This window comes from Caretta caretta, chromosome 6 (genome assembly GCF_965140235.1).
Source record: "Caretta caretta isolate rCarCar2 chromosome 6, rCarCar1.hap1, whole genome shotgun sequence".
Lineage (NCBI taxonomy): Eukaryota > Metazoa > Chordata > Testudines > Cheloniidae > Caretta > Caretta caretta.
The window spans coordinates 9,004,376-9,023,596 of NC_134211.1; the positions used below are offsets into that span (position 1 = coordinate 9,004,376).

Genomic DNA, 19,221 nt, shown 5'->3' on the forward strand with positions numbered 1-19,221 from the left:
CTGCCTCTCCCTGCTCTGCGTTTATCTCTGGGAACTGTGGGACCTATTCCCTCTTACCAGGGTCACAATACTCACAGCTTTGGGCAGTGATATGGCATTACCCACCAATACATCGGCTGGTAGATTCTTAAGAACCCAGACATTTAAGGTACCCCCTAAACCTTCCCCTCTAATTCAATGTAGGCTAAAGGAACCGTGGTTATAAATTTTCCCAAGGCCAGGAGTGTTACCTTCTCCCCTGGGATTATATCACCCTCCTTAACCACAGCCCTCCTGACTAAGGAAATCCATACTGCAGTGTCTCTCCACCCCAGCACACGTTACCATTTCCCTTGGTTGATTTCATAAACTCTTTGTGCCCCTCCAGGAGCTCAGAACTGACAAAATTAACTCGATTTTTCTCTGGCACCAGTGAAGGCGCTGATTCGAGGGTTGCTACATTAACCTGGACAGATCAGGAATTGTATTGGGACTTGCCATACTTAGGGCATTGTTTCTCCATGTGAACAAGGGATGCGCATAAGAAACACTATTTTGGGCCGTCCCTTTGGGCTGGGGTTAATTAGGGTTATCAGGAGCTGACTGGTCCTGGGGTGGTGGGTGCTTAGTCCCTCCCTTTTTCCCCGGGAATAAACCGGGGCCCCCCTTTCGCACCAGGCTTTTGCCCTTCCCTTTGGGACCTGCACACTGTAGATGGTCTCACTTGCATGTATAAATCAGTGGCAGCGGCTGCCTTTTCCACAGTTTCTGGGACTTTTCCCACATCACTGCCCTCAACTCACCAGAGCAGACATCAAAGAACTGCTCCTGAGCAATTAGATCTACCAACTGATCATAAGTTTCTGCCCCTTTCCATTTTCTCAAGTAATCCCCCGTTTTATGAACCTATTCCCTGTGATTTATCACGTTTTTTGAGGTTTCTAAACTTTAGGTGAGACACTTCTGGAATAATTTGGAACATTTTAAACACAGGTCCCTTGTACCAAGTGTCTCTGTCTACCAGAAGCAAAGGACACCACCATCTCCTCCAAGGCAGCCTGGCTTCACTCTCTTTGCAAACAGTGAGAGATGACGGCCATTTTGGAACTGGGTAATACTTTGTGAGATTCTATGCCCATCTCATAGATAGACTTTCAGTCATGTAAATAATGACAACTCCCCCGTCCCCCAATGCATTTATCTTAGAAATGGTATGAGGTCAACTCAACAGCCAGGGCAGGACAGAGGAGACACAGGGTTGTCTGGGGAAGGAGTGGGGAGTGAGGAGTAAATTGCATCGCTCAGAATTCAAATAATAGTTTTCCACTCAAAGTTTCCAACTCTGCTTCGGTTGTTCTGTTGAACATTGTATATAATTAAAGACAAAAATACAAGTTAACCATATAATCTCTATTGATGACACTGCAACCACTGAATCCCCTCTCCTCCAGCTGTATCCCCACTCCCACTGCGGTGTCGCCTCAGTCCCTGATGGACAGTCACTCCCCCTGCTGTATCACAGCACCCCCGCTGCATCTCACAGGCTCCCCTCCCACTCAACAAGTGTAGAATTTATACTTTTCCATCTCACTCCCTTTCCATTTGATTGTATTTGTTCTCATCAGGCCATCTCCTCTGTCTGAGTTTCCCTTTCCCCATTCATTCATCATCAGACTATGCCATTAGTAGAGTGGATATTGGCAGATAGGAAGTTATAACACTCATGTTTTACACAGCAGTGGGCTGCTTTCAACTGAACTGCTCATCTACAGAGGGAAAATCAGGTGAGATGAGGGGTATATGAAGGAAGCAGGTTTCATGCAGAGTGAGTGACTGGCCTTCCAGCTCTGTGCTATGGAACATCACAGCACTGTCAGTATTAGTTCCCTGCGTCCTTTGAATCTTGCACCTTCACATTGATGGGACCTCGTGATTTTTTCAAAAGGGGCTTAATAGAAAGAAGCAAGAGAGAAGGAGAGAGAGCAAAGGCCATTTCCCTCCTGTGCCCGCCCAAGCACGCACGCACACTCTCTCTCTCTCTCCCTCTCAGGCTCTGCTGCTTTCATCTGTTCTGCACACCCTGGCTGTGCATTGCCAGACTTTACCATGTCTGGGTTGTGCTCTGCGTACCACCCTAGACTGTTTTCAGGGGTTTTTAACACTTGGCTTTGGGATCCTTTCCACACCCTGGTAATAAGAAAAGGAGTACTTGTGGCACCTTAGAGACTAACCAATTTATTTGAGCATAAGCTTTCGTGAGCTACAGCTCACTTAGCTCACGAAAGCTTATGCTCAAATAAATTGGTTAGTCTCTAAGGTGCCACAAGTCTCCTGTTCTTTTTGCGAATACAGACTAACACGGCTGTTACTCTGACACCCTGGTAATGTAATTTACTTAGAATTAGCAATGTCCCCTCAGCCATAACGCCATAGTAACAATGTTTTTACTCTGGGAAGTGCCTTGGTTGCTGAACTAAACATCTTGTCCATGCTCGCTAAACCAGACACCTAATGAGGCTGTGACCGTGTCCTTCCCTCCACTCTCATTTTTGGACCGTGCACTTTAGGTCTGATGGCCATTTTGAATGAATTTTATATTTTTATGGGGAACATTAGGACTGCTTGTGTGCGTGTGTCTCTCACATTTAGAGCCATTGTAAAGGTTAGAAGAAAATAGGCTTTTTACACATTTTAAATGAGATTGGGGAAGAGGAATACAGTGGTAAGCTGGAAATATGTTAACAGGTCTTTTTAGACAAAAATTATGTTTATGCATTTAGGTTCAGTTTTAACTAAAGACTGAAAAATTATTATTTTTTTGAATATTAAATATTTAGTAACAGAATGTAGAGAAAATAAAGAGGGGGAGGGGGCGGGGAGTTAAACAAGAACAAAGCGAGAGAGGCTGTAGAAGAGCTGAGAAAACAAAAGCCTTTCAGCCTGTTACAGAAAGAGAGAGAATAAACTCAGAGGGGCTGCAGAGAAAGTTTTAAAACACCTGGAAAGGAAGGAGGAAAGGAAGAAAGAGGGTGTCTTGCTGTCCTATTCATGCACTTGTACATATTAATGGAAAGGAAAAGGTGGTGGCAGATGCACTCTCCAAGCAAGAGCGTCCTGAGCCGAGTAAAAAGGGAAAGGACACGTCTTCTTCTGCCCCAGGTGTGCCCAAGACAGAAACAGGGCTGCAAAGTGTCATAATGAAGAAAATCCTTCCTTCGTGCAGTGGTTCCCACCTTCTCTCTGTCACGGCTCACCTCGAGCTCCCGGGGCTCTTCCCCCCGCCCCGGCTGCCAGCTGCAGGAGGGAAGGGGAGGGGTAGAGGAGCCAACCCATTGATCACACAGGCAGGGATGGGGGGAGAAGGGAAATTGAGCTCTGAGTGGTTGCTCCACCCCCAGAGGAGGAGGAGCAGTGAGGCAGATAGCCAATCAGAAGGTGACTTTCCTCACCTTGCTCTCACATGTACCTTTTCTAAAAATTCTGCAGCACACCTGTTCGGGCCTGACGGCACACCAGGGTGACATGGCACACGAGTTGGGAAACGCTGCCTTAGTGTGTGAAAAGTGAACGACCAGTTCGGAGGAGTTGAGGAACTGCCAAAATGAACCAGGCAGAGAAACTGGATTAATCTAAACTAGGGCTGTCAAACACTTAAAAATATTAATTGTGATTAATCATGATATTAAAAAATGTAGTCGTGATTAATCACAGTTTTAATCACATTGTTAAACAATAATAGAATACCATTTATTTACATATTTCTGGATGTTGGCGGGAAGTGTGTGTGTGTTGGGGGAGTGTGTGAGACAGAGTGTGTATGAAAGAGAGACTGTGAGTGTGAGAGAGACTGTGTGTGGGGGAATGTGTGACGGGGACAGACTGTTTCTGTGTTGGGGGAGTGTGACTGAGCCAGTATGTGTGATGGGGAGTGTGAGAGAGGGACTGTGTGTGTGTTGGGGACTGCGAGACAGTGTGTGTGTTGGGGGAGTGAGGGTGGCAGTGTTCTGTCTCTGAGCAGAGCACTCACCAGCCTGAATGCTTGTTCTGACAGTAGCAGCTGCGGGCAGCTCCCATCCCTGACCCAGAGGTAGCTGTACAGACAGGCTCCTCCTGTTCCCCGACCCCAGCTCAGTGGTGACCCGGTACATGGGAGGGGCTGAAGCCGGGAACAGCAGGGCTGAATTCCAGAGCCCCGAGCCCGGTGCTCCCCCGGGGGCAGAAGCCATGGGCAGAGTTGGCTGGCAGAGCCCTCAAGGAACAGAGACCGCAGGGAGCCCTCTGGGCAAACTGCCCCTAGCTCCCGCCTTCCCTGAGCCCTGAGCTATCCTGGCCCGGCACCCTGAGCAATCCCCTCCCTGCACCCTGAGCTACGCCCCTGCCCACACAAAGTCCCTGGTTACCCCTCTCCCCCTGCACCCTGAGCTGCCTGCAAACTTTTGGAGCTGAGCCCCCGCCCCCTCCCCTTGAGTTATACTTTTTTGGTAGCGCCCCCACACAGAACCCAGGCAGGCGGGTGGCCTGCTGAGGTGAGTCGGGGGTGGAGGTGGTTGTCCCTCCCCAGTCCCCACCCTACGGAGCTGGCTTGAGCCCCGCTGGCCCCTGCCCACCCAAAATAGAAGTCAAACTACACCTATGCCTGATCCCCCCGGCTGCATTCCCCCTCCCCGACTGGGAAGTCACCCGCCTAACATATCCCCGCTACCCTCTGGTGGGCATTCCTTCCCCTGATGTATCCCCCCCATCACATTATTGGCTTGAACTGGTAACATATAGAACATGCTTGCAACTAAGGTCCTGTAGTGGCACCAAATCTTGTATAAAGGGGGTCAAATCAGGTGTCTAAAACAAGCTTATGGTTTGCTGGTTATGATTATGGTGTCTATACGTGTGGATCATTTTTGTAGTTAAAGTTATGAATATTGGCTCTACGCTGTCTGTATTTCAAACTTGTGCTATGCTTCTGGGTGACACCCCAGACAAGTTGGTGTCAGCTCTGCCTAGCCTGCTTGATGGCCCATTAAGGACCATCAGCGATACAGCTGACCCATTGAGAGAAGGCAGATACACCTTGTGACTCAGCAAAGTATGCAGGGACTTGCCCATGTGACTCCAAACTCCATTTTGCTGGAATTTTTCCACAGTAAGAACAAAGAGGTGTTCTTACCCTTGGAAAAGACGATAAAAGGCTGATGCCTCATCTCCATCTTGTCTTCAATCCTGCTTCATTCTCTAGAGGGACTTTGCTACACTGAAGCTTTGAACCAAGGACTGAAAGACGCATCCCAGCTGTGGATGTTCTCCAGACACTTGATCGGAACCTGCAGTTTATTCCATCACTGCTGCAAGCCTGAACCAAGAACTTTGCCTTCACTGTATGTAATTGATTCCATTTAACCAATTCTTGCTCTCATCTATATCTTTTTCCTTTTATGAATAAACCTTTAGATTTTAGATTCTAAAGGATTGGCAACAGCGTGATTTGTGGGTAAGATCTGATTTGTATATTGACCTGGGTCTGGGGCTTGGTCCTTTGGGATCAGGAGAACCTCTTTTCTTTTACTGGGGTATTGGTTTTCATAACCATTCGTCCACATAACGACTGGCACTCGTGGTGATACTGGGAAACTGGAGTGTCTAAGGGAATTGCTTGTGTGACTTGCGGTTAGCCAGTAGAGTAAAACCAAAGTCCTCTCTGTCTCGCTGGTTTGGTTTGCCTTAGAGGTGGAAAAACCCCAGCCTTGGGCTGTAACTACCCTGCTTTAAGCAATTTGTCCTGAATTGGCACTCTCAGTTGGGTCCTGCCAGAACCAGAATCGTTACACCCCCACTGGCCATTATAAACAATGCATTACTTCACCATGTCAGGGTGAGCAGGGCCCTGTCTCTCCTCAATGGTCCCCTGCTCCTCAAGCAAAGAGCCCATGGACACCCACTCTGGCTACTAATCCATGGTTATTGGTGCAGGCTCTCAGTCAACAGATGTATCTGTCTCTGTCCCTCACCAGGAGATCCCAGCGCCTCTTCCTAATCCTTCAGCCTGTGCTTCCAACCTAGGGACTCTTACTTCTCTCCTGGGCCTGCAGGCAGCTGCCCCCATGCAGATCTCAGCAGATCCACCCCTTTCTAGGGGTTCCCTGTACACTAACTGCTGAGTGACATGGACAAACACAATCATCAACTAAGCCTGACCAACCCAGTGGAAGGGCAAGGAATTTTGTACGCCCCTGTGATGTTATTGATTAAAAGTCAGTCTTCAGGGAATGTATGTCTTTGTTGCTACCTCTGCTATAGAATTCCAACCAATCTTATACAAAGTATGTCATGTACCATTTCACTGGAAAAGTTACGATTTGCTGAATATGATTACCCTCCCTGTAGGCCTGAAGTATTGTTGTAGCTGAAGTTATGAATATTGACTATGCACCTGTATTTCAAATGTGTTTACTCCTGTGGTAACACCCACAAGGTAGTTTACATCCAGTCGAGCCAGCACATTGTGGATGGACCATTTAAGCAGATAGCCCATTCAGAAACACAATGGGCCATAGAAGCAGCTTATCCCAACCTGATAGACTTTCCTGTGGACGTTTTAGCTGGAATAAGGGTAATGGCTTCTGCTATGACTCATGGAAGCATGCAGGGGCATGTGACCAGCTTATGTGACTCTGAACTCCATCTTGTGCCTGTACTTTCCCACAAACTAAGGCTGAGAGCAGCGCCACATGAGGGAAAGTAGAAAAGGCCCTGGAAGCATCTCCATTTTGCCTCTTTCCTGCTCTGACCTCGTGACTACGGACTTATAATAAAAGGAGCGTGACAACCAATGGATTGAGGACCTTCCAAGCTTTTCGAAGTCATAAAAGCCAGCAGTTTATTCCATCGCTGCGTCAACCCTGATATGAGAACTTTACAATGAGTGTATGTGGGATGGGATGTACACACCCCACACTATGCAACAAGGGTTAAGGGATTATTTTGGTATCAGCCAGCCCTGCCTTGCCACACCCACAGCAAATGTTCCATCTGCTGGAGGAATTAAAAGGCAGGGAATTCGCTCATTTGGGTGGCAGAGCTGGAGGGGAGCAGACCTGTAGCTCAGAGCTCCAGCCGTGCAGCAAGAAGCCTAAAAGCTCTGACACTGCTGCCCAAAGGGGCCCTGACTGAGGGAAGGGAGGACCGACCCCAGAGAGGGAAGTATCCTGTGGACCCTGGTGGAAACCCCCTCTTACTTAGTGTGGTTTGGGTTTCCCCACCAGGGGAAAGCCTTGGACTAAGCTGACCTGAGGCAGTTGGATGAGAGGAAGAGGCCCAGGGAGGACAGCAGCCTGGTTGCCAGGCTACTGGTAGCCCAAAGGGCCCTGGGTCAGAGCCTGGTGGAGTGGGAGGGCCTGGGATCCCCTCCCCACAGCCCCCTTGGCACTCAGGGATTGCAGCTGTGACCACTAGGCCACAGTCCCAAGTGAGGACTGTTTCAGCATGTATTGGATTCCTTTCACCATTTTAAATCTCTCCTTATTCTTTTCTCTCATAAATAAACCTTTAGATGTTAGATACTAAAGGATTGGCAACGGTGTGATTATTGGGTAAGATCTGTGTTATATATTGACTTGGGCACGTGGCTGGTCCTTGGGGATGAGAAGAATCCTTTGTTTGATTAAACTACTTTTAAATAACTACTCATCATAAAGACAGGTTTCAGAGTAGCCACAAGTACTCCTTTTCTTTTTACTCATCATAAAATCGGTGTCTGGGTGGTGAAACAAAGACTAGAATACCCAAGGAGGCTGCATTTCTGACTTCTTATTAGCCAGTGTGGTGAGACCGAAGTATACTTATGTTACTGTTTTGGAATATCTTACGGAAGAATAACCACCAGTTCGTGGTGAGTCTGTCCCATTTCTCAGCAGTTTGTCCAGAAGCTGGTATTCTCAGTTGTGACCCACTGAGGCACTATATCAATCCCTCAATAAGGGAGAAACAAACAGAGAGGGGAAAGGGGAGCCCAGCTGTGATATTCTGGGTAAACATAAAGCCTATGGGGATAGGTCTCTTTGAAGGGAACACAATGGTCACTATCGGCATCCCCATTATGAGAAAGGAAGGACACCTCCGAAACAGTGGTCCAGATAATAACTCAAAGAGGAATTTTCCCAGAGAGTGCACAAGAGGTGGCTGATGTACCAAACCCCCACACTGAGGGGAACTAAGCACAGCAATAAAACAATGTTTTGCGAACCAGGCTTCTTGGGTCAGCAGGGCCACATGAAGAGACTACTCCAGGGCAGCCCTCTCTTCTCAAGACCTAAGCTGGTGTGAGCCTTCTTTTCCCTTGTCAGTGCTCAGCAACACTCCCCCAGGTAACTGGCAAGTCACAGCTGCCCAAACTGCTGAGCCCTCATCCTGTGAGTAAATGAAATAGCATCTCCAGGCATGGACAAGGCCTCACTGGGAAAACAAAACCTGATCCGATGCCCAGTGGGGACGTCAGGAGACATAGAACGGAATTGTCTTCCCTGGGTACAGGCCAGGATCACCCAGCCAACCCGCACCTCCAGAAGAGGAAAGAGTGGCAAGGTGATGAGGATACAGCTGGGATCCTAGTTTTCCCCCTGTTGAACGTGTAGGAAGATTCCGTCTACACTAACCAATCAGGCCTCCCTTCTCATCAGCAAGAAACCAGATCTGCAGTCCCAGCCCTGAGAACGGCCTAACCGAAGGGAAATAGACTGCCAGGAATGGGACACGTTTCCTTCAGTACCAGATAGGAACGGATCACAGAAGCCCTTGATGACCAATGTTGCCCTCATGAGGAGGAGAGGCGGTGGGAAATCACAGAATAACTACATCATCTCTCTCCCACTCCCATGCTTCCAACACTCCCACCCCCCAACTCTCTCTCATGACACCATTACACCCCTCGAAACACAAGCACTCCCCACCATGCCACCCATCCTCAGACCCCCTTTCCCCCAATCAAGAACAAAGGTGCTCCATTCCCCTCCCTTCCCACGCCCCTCCCCCTCACATCCCTCAAACACAGATTCCTCTCCCACTGATGCCCCATGTGCTCCCTCCCCCCTCATGCCCTCACACACACGATCCCCTACCCTTTACAAATACCCTCCCCTCCCCCTTCACCTCCCTTCATACACATGCTTCCCTCCCACTTCTACCTGTCTTTCTGTCCCTCCTCCCCTGCTGTAGCCCAACCCGCTCCCCCTGTTCAGCACTCACTAGTCATTGAACAATACTCTTCCTCTCTCCAGCCTCACAGAAATGGAAGGCAAGAACTTAACTGGGACAAGACATGCATATATGGACAATCCAGGTGCTAGCGATGTCTGTACTCGGACAGGAATAGCAGTGTCGGAAAAAATACCGATCATCTGGATAATGCCTCCTCCTCCTCCTCCTCCGCCCTCCCTCTCACACACGTCGCCCCCCCTTCCCTCCCTTCCATCTGTTCTGCAGGCCCTGGCTGTGCATTCCAGACCTTACCATGTTTTGGTTGTGCTAAGTGCAACCTGGACTGTGAATTTATTGGGTTTAGCTATGTCTACACTTAAACCAGCAGGGGCACCATTGTAATGCTTCAGTGTAGCCACTCACTACAGGGGTTCTCCTGTCACTGTGGTTAATCCACCACTCTGAGAGGCAGTTGGGGGTGTGTCGGTTTAACGACATCACGCAGGGGTGAGGATTTTTCATGCCCCTGATCTATGCAACAGGCTCAACTTTATTGTTTAGAATAGATCTGGCCTAAAACTTGACTTTGGGATCATTTCTCCATCCTGCTCATGTTGTTCAGTGGTCCTCAACCAGCGGTACGTGTACTCCTGGGGAACCAGAGGTCTTCCACAGGGCACATCAACTCCTCTGGATATTTGCCTAGTCTTACAACAGGCTACATAAGAAGCACAAGCAAAGTCAGTACAAATAATAATTTCATACAGACAATGACTTGTTTATACTGCTCTATATCCTATTCACTGAAATGTAAGTACAATATTTATATTCCAATCAATTTATTTTATAATTATTGGTAACAATGAGAAAGTCAACAATTTGTCAGTAATCATGTGCTCTGACACTTTTGTATGTTTGTCTGATTGTGTAAGCAAGTAGGTTTTAAGTGCGGTAAACCTGGAGGTACGCAAGACAAATCAGACTCCTGAAAGGGGTATAGTAGTCTGGCAAGATTGAGAGCCGCTGCTGTAGTCTACTCGGAATTATTGCTATGTCCCCTCAGGCTTAATTCCACAATAAGGGGTGTGTGTTTTTTTGCCCGTCTGTCTGGGAATTGTCCGGTTGAATTAAAAAATCTCATATATGGTCACTAAATCAGAAACCTAAAGAGAATATGACCCTGTGACATTCCTAATGATTGGAAAATTGGTTCTTGTCACCGATGCAGATGTGGCCCTTACTAATCATTGGATTGCTTTTTGTATTAATTGCATGTAGTGATGTGTACTCCATACCTGATTGTGTAAGTCTTGTATATACATTTAGCTGGGGATACAGGGGTGATGGCCGCCCTCTTCCCTGCAGAGGGAAATGGGCCGGGGTAAAATCTGATAGGGAGCCATCACAAATGCAAATTGTAGTGTGCCTAGGCCAGACAGCAGGAAGGAGAGTGATACCAGATAAAACCTGGCAAAGCTGATAAGGGGGGAGGGATTGGTCCCCTTTTCAGGGAATATGGGCATTGAGTGGACACTCAAAGGAAGTGATGGCATATTTAAAACCGGTTTCCAACACAGTGCCAGAGAACTTGTTTTTCCCAATTGGGGATCCCCTGTAACTCCTTCCTTCTTCTGTCAAAAGCCTCCCACTGTTCTCTTTCTCTGGGGCATTACTGTGGCTGGCCTCCCTTCTGCTTTCCAGTGAGGGGTCGCACTTTGCTCTGCAGGAAATTCCATTTGGCTTTTTCGTGTACCGAGAGCTCTCTCAGGTAAGGGGAGTGACTCTTCATCCCCCTCCCCTGGAAACATATTGCTACTTTTTGCTGATAAGGGTGAAGGGGTCTCTTCTCCCCTCTTACCTGCCTATCCCTCCTCTGGGTTTATCTCTGGGAGCTCTGGGACATATTCCCTCTTGCCATGGCTCATAATACTCATAGCTTTGGATAGTGATATGGCCTTTCCCACTAATACATCAGCTGGTCAATTCTTAAGAGCCCCCACATTTAAGGTACCCCCCAAAACCTTCCCCTGAAATTCAAGGCAGGCTAAAGAAATCATGTTTCTAAATTGCCCAACGCCAGGAGTGTTACCTTCTCCCCTGGGATTATATCACCCTCCTTAATCACATCCCTCCTGACTAGAGAAATCCATGCTCAAGTGTCTCTCCATCCCAGCACAGGTTACCATTTACCTTGGCCTGTTTAATCAACTCTGCGCCTGTTTAATCTAATTTAAACTCTGTGTGTGGGGGCGCTACCAAAAACTGAAGTCTCTGACTCGAGGGAGCTACATTCACCCGGATGGATCAGGGATTGTATTTGGACTCACTGTACTTAGGATATTGTTTCTTCATGTGTTCACAGGATGCATGTAAGAAACACTCTTTTGGGCTGTCCCTTGGGGCTCGGGCCTGATAATTAAGGTTACCAGGAGGTGACTGGTATTGGGGTGATGGGTGCTTAGTCCCCCTCCCTTTCCCAAGAACAAACTGGGCCCCCTCTTCAATGCTAGGCTTTTGCCCTCCCCTTTGGGACCTGCACACTATCAATGGTCTCGCTTGCATGTGTCAGTCAGCAGCATCTGCTGCCTTTTCCAGTTTCTGAAACTCTGTCCCCAGACCTACGAGGCCCCTTCCTTTGAGTGTCCTTCTCGGCACTTCTGAAAATCCTGCCAGGTGCAGAAATACCTTTGAACATCTGGCCTTTGGAATCAGAGAAGATCAGGGTTGGAAGGGACCTCAGGAGGTCATCGAGTCCAACCCCCTGCTCAAAGCAGGACCAACCCCAACTAAATCATCCCAGCCAGGGCTCTGTCAAGTTAGGCCTCAAAAACCTCCAAGGATGGAGATTCCACCCCCTCCCTAGGTAACCCCTTCCAGTGCTTCACCACCCTCCTAGGGAAATAGCTTTTCCTACTCTACTCCTAGGGAAATAGATTTTCCAACCTCGACCTCCCCCACTGCAACTTGAGACCATTGCTCCTTGTTCTGTTCTGCCCTTTAGTCTGTGTGTCCCTCAGTGCCCCCTCTGTACAATGGCTATAACAGCCCTGTTCTACCTCATTGAGGGGATGTGAAGAGAAATAGTTTAGACCCTGTGAGGCGCTAATATACCGTGGGGATGGGGCCACATACATATCACAGGTAGAGTGGGAACCTCACAGTACCACTGCTGCTGTTCCTCCCCTTGGTTTTGGATCCTTCTTTTCACCTGAGCCCTCAAATCTCCCTCTGGTCTGACTGTAACCTTGGCTCAAAGGGCTTGGCTGTATTTCTTCTGAGTCCCCCGTGTTGTCCCTTCAACAGTCCCCCGCCCTCCTCCCTCCCTCCCTCCCTCCCACAACCCGTGCAGAGGGATTCCTGTTTTACAGGCTCATCTAAGGACATCCAGGTCCTTCATTTTATTACCAGCCCCTTCTCATCTTAATCACCCTGCCTCTGTCTGTAAACCGAACACTGGCTCCCTGCCCCAGGGGCACAAGCTGGAAGCAGCACCTCTCCTCCCCACAATCCACACTCCACAGGAATGCTGGGCTGCAGTTAAGAGCTCCACCTGGGAGAACACCTCCTGCACAAAAGTCAGAAGCGGGGGAGACAGCAGGAGCTCTCCCCACCCCCCAATGGCACCCTTGGGGTTAGAGAGACAGGAGGTAGATAGTCACCCTGACTGAATTGGCCTTCTCAGCACTGGTTCTCCACTTGTAAGGTAACTCCCTTCTCTTCATGTGCCAGGATATTTATGCCTGTATCTGTAATTTTCACTCCATGCATCTGAAGAAGTGGGTCTGTTACCCACGAGAGCTTATGCCCAAATAAACCTGTTACTCTTTAAGATGCCACCGGACTTCTCGTTGTTTTTTTTAGGAGGTAGAGAGGGGAGCCAGCCTGGAACTGGAGGCAATGAGCAGGGCCCCAGCGTGTACCCAGCCTTCTCCTAATTCTGCCTGTGAATCCCCCTGATAATGACACACTCCCAGCCCAGGTCCAGTTACTTACCACGACAAATAATGATGTTCCCTAAAAGGCAAAAAAGGGACACAGGACACAATCACACGCACAGTAACAACCGAAACAACACAGCAGCCTCCAAATGCACCCCCCCATCAGTATTCATTGTAATCGTTCTCCCCAGTCTCCCCAAGAGCCTTCCCTCTATTCCCTCCTCCCCCTCCCCATGCCCCCTCCTCCACCCTAAGCCCTGTTCCCCCTTCCCGTGTCAGTTCCATGCCCTCTACTCCCTCCTGCCCCGTCCCAGGCCCCGCCTCCTTCTATTCCCTGCTCCCCCTCCCTGTGCCCCCCACCTGTATTCCCTCCTCCCCACTCTATGCTTCCTCCTCTCCTTCTGTTTCCTCTTCCCTTTCCCTGTGTCCCTTCTCTTTCCCGTATTCCATCTTCCACAGGCAGCTCTGGGGAATGGTTGGTAGGAGGGTTATAGGGGAAATTCTCTCTGCGGGGGTGACGAGTAAGTACAGAGAGACAGGAAGGTTGATACGGGAGCCAGCCTGGGGCTGGAGGCAATGAGCAGAGCCCCAGTGTGTACCCAGCCCTCTCCTAATTCTGCCTTCGCATCCCCCTGCTAATGACATAATCCCAGCCCAGATCTAGCTTCTTACCACTGCCACGGCAAGTACTGATATTACCTACAAGGCAAAAGAAGGGACACAGGACATAATCACACCCACAGTAACAACTGAAACAACACAGCAGCCTCCAAATGCACCCCCCGCATCTCTGTTCATTGTAATCGTTCTCCCCAGTCACCCCATGAGCCTTCCCTCTATTCCCTCCCCATGTCCCCTCCTCCACCCTAAGCCCTGTTCCCCCTTCCCGTGTCAGTTCCATGCCCTCTATTCCCTCGTGCCCCGTCCCAGGCCCCACCTCCTTCTATTCCCTGCTCCTTCTCCCTGTGCCCCCCAGCTGTATTCCCTCCTCCCCACTCTATGCTTCCTCCTCTCCTGTTTCCTCTTCCCTTTACCTGTCTCCCTTCTCTTTCCCGTATTCCCTCTTCCACAGGCAGCTCTGGGGAATGGTTGGTAGGAGGGTTATAGGGGAAATTCTCTCTGCGGGGGTGACGAGTAAGTACAGAGAGACAGGAAGGTCGATACGGGAGCCAGCCTGGGGCTGGAGGCAATGAGCAGAGCCCCAGTGTGTACCCAGCCCTCTCCTAATTCTGCCTTCGCATCCCCCTGCTAATGACACAATCCCAGCCCAGATCTAGCTTCTTACCGCTGCCACGGCAAGTACTGATATTACCTACAAGGCAAAAGAAGGGACATAGGACACAATCACACCCACAGTAACAACTGAAACAACACAGCAGCCTCCAAATGCACCCCCCGCATCTCTATTCATTGTAATCGTTCTCCCCAGTCTCCCCATGAGCCTCCCCTCTATTCTCTCCTCCCCCTCCCCATACCCCCTCCTCCACCCTAAGCCCTGTTCCCCCTTCCCCTGTCAGTTCCATGCCCTCTATTCCCTCCTGCCCCGTCCCAGGCCCCGCCTCCTTCTATTCCCTGCTCCTTCTCCCTGTGCCCCCCAGCTGTATTCCCTCCTCCCCACTCTATGCTTCCTCCTCTCCTTCTGTTTCCTTTTCCCTTTGCCTGTCTCCCCTCCCTTCCCTATAATCCCTCTTCCACAGGCAGCTCTGGGGAATGGTTGGTGGGATGGTTATAGAGGAGATCCCCTCTGCTGGGCTGACGAGTAAGGACACAGAGACAGGAAGGTAGATACGGGAGCCAGCCTGGGGCTGGAGGCAATGAGCAGGGCCCCAGCGTGTACCCGGCCCTCTCCTAATTCTGCCTTCGCATCCTCCTGCTAATGACACAATCCCAGCCCAGGCCCAGCTACTTACCGGTGACATGGCAAAAACTAATCTTGCCTACAATGCAAAAGAAGGGACCAGGACATAATCACACACACAGTAACAACTGAAACAACAAAGCAGCCTCCAAATGCACCCCCCCCATCTCTATTCATTGTAATCATTCTCCCCAGTCTCCCCATGAGCCTTCCCTCTATTCCCTCCTCCCCATCCCCATGCGCCCTCCTCCACCCTAAGACCTGTTCCCCCTTCCCGTGTCAGTTCCCCGCCCTCTATTCCCTCCTGCCCCATTCCAGGCCCCACCTTCTTCTGTTCCCTGCTCCCCCCCCAGGGCCCAAGCCTGTATTCCCTCCTCCCCACTCTGTGCTTCCTCCTCTCCTTCTGTTTCCTCTTCCCTTTCCCTGTGTCCCTTCTCTTCCCCGTATTCCCTCTTCCACAGGCAGCTCTGGGGAATGGTTGGTGGGAGCGTTATAGGGGAGATTCCCTCTGCTGGGGTGACGAGTAAGGACACAGAGACAGGAAGGTCGATATGGGAGCCAGCCTGGGGCAGGAGGCAATGAGCAGGGCCCCAGTGTGTACCCGGCCCTCTCCTAATTCTGCCTTTGCATCCCCCTGCTAATGACAGGTTTCAGAGGAACAGCCGTGTTAGTCTGTATTCGCAAAAAGAAAAGGAGTACTTGTGGCACCTTAGAGACTAACCAATTTATTTGAGCATGAGCTTTCGTGAGCTACAGCTCACTTCATCAGATGCATGCCTAATAACATCAGCCACACTATCAGAGGCTCGTTCACCTGCACATCCACCAATGTGATATATGCCATCATGTGCCAGCAATGCCCCTCTGCCATGTACATTGGTCAAACTGGACAGTCTCTACGTAAAAGAATAAATGGACACAAATCAGATGTCAAGAATTATAACATTCATAAACCAGTCGGAGAACACTTCAATCTCTCTGGTCACGCAATCACAGACATGAAGGTCGCTATCTTAAAACAAAAAAACTTCAAATCCAGACTCCAGCGAGAAACTGCTGAATTGGAATTCATTTGCAAATTGGATACTATTAATTTAGGCTTAAATAGAGACTGGGAGTGGCTAAGTCATTATGCAAGGTAGCCTGTTTCCTCTTGTTTTTTCCTACCCCCCCCCCCCAGATGTTCTGGTTTAACTTGGATTTAAACTTGGAGAGTGATCAGTTTAGATGAGCTATTACCAGCAGGAGAGTGAGTTTGTGTGTGTATGGGGGTGGGGGGGATGTGAGAAAACCTGGATCTATGCAGGAAATAACCCGACTTGATTATGTAAAGAGTTGTCACTTCGGATGGGCTAGCACCAGCAGGAGAGTGAATTTGTGTGGGGGGGTGGAGGGTGAGAAAACCTGGATTTGTGCTGGAAATGGCCCACCTGTTGATCACTTTAGATAAGCTATTACCAGCAGGACAGTGGGGTGGGAGGAGGTATTGTTTCATATTCTCTGTGTGTATATAAAGTCTGCTGCAGTTTCCACGGTATGCATCTGATGAAGTGAGCTGTAGCTCACGAAAGCTCATGCTCAAATAAATTGATTAGTCTCTAAGGTGCCACAAGTACTCCTTTTCTTTCTGCTAATGACACAATCCCAGCCCAGATCCAGGTACTTACCAGGACAAATAATGCTGTTCCCTACAAGGCAAAAAAGGGACACAGGAAACAATCACACGCACAGTAACAATTGAAACAACACAGCAGCCTCCAAATGCACCCCCCATCTCTATTCATTGTAATCATTCTCCCCAGTCTCCCCATGAGCCTTCCCTCTATTCCCTCCTCCCCCTCCCCATGCCCCCTCCTCCACCCTAATCCTTCCGCTGCCTTCCCGTGTCCCCTCCCCTCCCTCTATTCCGTCCTGCCCCGTCCCAGGCCCCGCCTCCTTCTATTTCCTGCTCCCCCTCCCTGTGCCCCCCACCTGTATTCCCTCCTCCGCACTCTATGCTTCCTCCTCTCCTTCTGTTTCCTCTTCCCTTTCCCTGTGTCCCTTCTCTTCCCCGTATTCCCTCTTCCACAGGCAGCTCTGGGGAATGGTTGGTGGGAGCGTTACAGGGGAGATTCCCTCTGCTGGGGTGACGAGTAAGGACACAGAGACAGGAAGGTCGATATGGGAGCCAGCCTGGGGCAGGAGGCAATGAGCAGGGCCCCAGTGTGTACCCGGCCCTCTCCTAATTCTGCCTTTGCATCCCCCTGCTAATGACACAATCCCAGCCCAGATCCAGCTTCTTACCTCTGCCACGGCAAGTACTGATATTACCTACAAGGCAAAAGAAGGGACACAGGACACAATCACACCCACAGTAACAACTGAAACAACACAGCAGCCTCCAAATGCACCCCCCGCATCTCTATTCATTGTAATCGTTCTCCCAGTCACCCCATGAGCCTTCCCTCTATTCCCTCCTCCCCCTCCCCATGTCCCCTCCTCCACCCTAAGCCCTGTTCCTCCTTCCCGTGTCAGTTCCCCGCCCTCTATTCCCTCCTGCCCCATCCCAGGCCCCACCTCCTTCTATTCCCTGCTCCTTCTCCCTGTGCCCCCCAGCTGTATTCCCTCCTCCCCACTCTGCTTCCTCCTCTCCTTCTGTTTCCTCTTCCCTTTCCCTGTCTCCCCTCCCTTCCCTGTAATCCCTCTTCCACAGGCAGCTCTGGGGAATGGTTGGTGGGATGGTTATAGAGGAGATCCCCTCTGCTGGGGTGACGAGTAAGGACACAGAGACAGGAAGGTAGATATGGGAGCCAGCCTGGGGCTGGAGGCAATGAGCAGAGCCCCAGTGTGTACCCGGCCCTCTCCTAATTCTGCCTTCGCATTCCCCTGCTAATGACACAATCCCAGCCCAGGCCCAGCTACTTACCGGTGACTTGGCAAAAACTAATCTTGCCTACAATGCAAAAGAAGGGACACAGGACACAATCACACGCACAGTAACAATTGAAACAACACAGCAGCCTCAGAATGCCCCCCCATCTCTATTCATTGTAATCATTCTCCCCAGTCTCCCCATGAGCCTTCCCTCTATTCCCTCCTCCCCATCCCCATGCCCCCTCCTCCACCCTAAGTCCTATTCCCCCTTCCCGTGTCAGTTCCCCGCCCTCTATTCCCTCCTGCCCCGTCCCAGGCCCCACCTCCTTCTATTCCCTGCTCCCCCTCCATGCCCCAAGCCTGTATTCCCTCCTCCCCACTCTATGCTTCCTCCTCTCCTTCTGTTTCCTCTTCCCTTTCCCTGTCTCCCCTCCCTTCCCTGTAATCCCTCTTCCACAGGCAGCTCTGGGGAATGGTTGGTGGGATGGTTATAGAGGAGATCCCCTCTGCTGGGCTGATGAGTAAGGACACAGAGACAGGAAGGTAGATACGGGAGCCAGCCTGGGGTGGAGGCAATGAGCTGGGCCCCAGCGTGTACCAGGCCCTCTCCTAATTCTACCTGTGAATCCCCCTGATAATGACACACTCCCAGCCCAGGTCCAGGTACTTACCAGGACAAATAATGCTGTTCCCTACAAGGCAAAAAAGGGACACAGGACACAATCACACGCACAGTAACAACTGAAACAACACAGCAGCCTCCAAATCCACCCCCCCATCTCTATTCATTGTAATCGTTCTCCCCAGTCTCCCCATGAGCCTTCCCCCTATTCCCTCCTCCCCCTCCCCATGCCCCCTCCTCCACCCTAATCCTTCCGCTGCCTTCCCGTGTCCCCTCCCCTCCCTCTATTCCCTCCTGCCCCATCCCAGACCCCGCCTCCTTCTATTTCCTGCTCCCCCTCCCTGTGCCCCCCACCTGTATTCCCTCCTCCCCACTCTGCTTCCTCCTCTCCTTCTGTTTCCTCTTCCCTTTCCCTGTGTCCCTTCTCTTTCCCGTATTCCATCTTCCACAGGCAGCTCTGGGGAATGGTTGGTAGGAGGGTTATAGGGGAGATTCCCTCTGCTGGGGTGACGAGTAAGTACAGAGAGACAGGAAGGTTGATACGGGAGCCAGCCTGGGGCTGGAGGCAATGAGCAGGGCCCTGATGTGCACCTGGCCCTCTCCTAATTCTGCCTTCGCATCCCCCTGCTAATGACACTATCCCAGCCCAGATCCAGCTTCTTACCGCTTCCATGACAAGTACTGATATTACCTACAATGCAAAAGAAGGGACACAGGACATAATCACACCCACAGTAACAACTGAAACAACACAGCAGCCTCCAAATGCACCCCCCATCTCTATT

The 19,221-nt window shown here is 50.3% G+C and overlaps 1 protein-coding gene across 1 annotated transcript in view; it reads right to left on the reverse strand.

Moving 5' to 3' along the window:
• LOC142072634 (uncharacterized) overlaps positions 1-19,221 on the reverse strand; it is a 146,169-nt gene that overhangs the window by 30,739 nt on the left and 96,209 nt on the right. The window contains exons 21-29 of the mRNA XM_075130122.1: positions 19,101-19,127; positions 18,486-18,506; positions 17,867-17,893; positions 17,245-17,271; positions 16,629-16,649; positions 15,014-15,040; positions 14,389-14,415; positions 13,776-13,802; positions 13,159-13,179 (exon numbers count right to left, since the gene is read on the reverse strand). Of these exons, the coding sequence (XP_074986223.1) occupies positions 13,159-13,179; positions 13,776-13,802; positions 14,389-14,415; positions 15,014-15,040; positions 16,629-16,649; positions 17,245-17,271; positions 17,867-17,893; positions 18,486-18,506; positions 19,101-19,127 (225 nt within the window). The remainder of the gene's footprint in view (positions 1-13,158; positions 13,180-13,775; positions 13,803-14,388; positions 14,416-15,013; positions 15,041-16,628; positions 16,650-17,244; positions 17,272-17,866; positions 17,894-18,485; positions 18,507-19,100; positions 19,128-19,221) is intronic.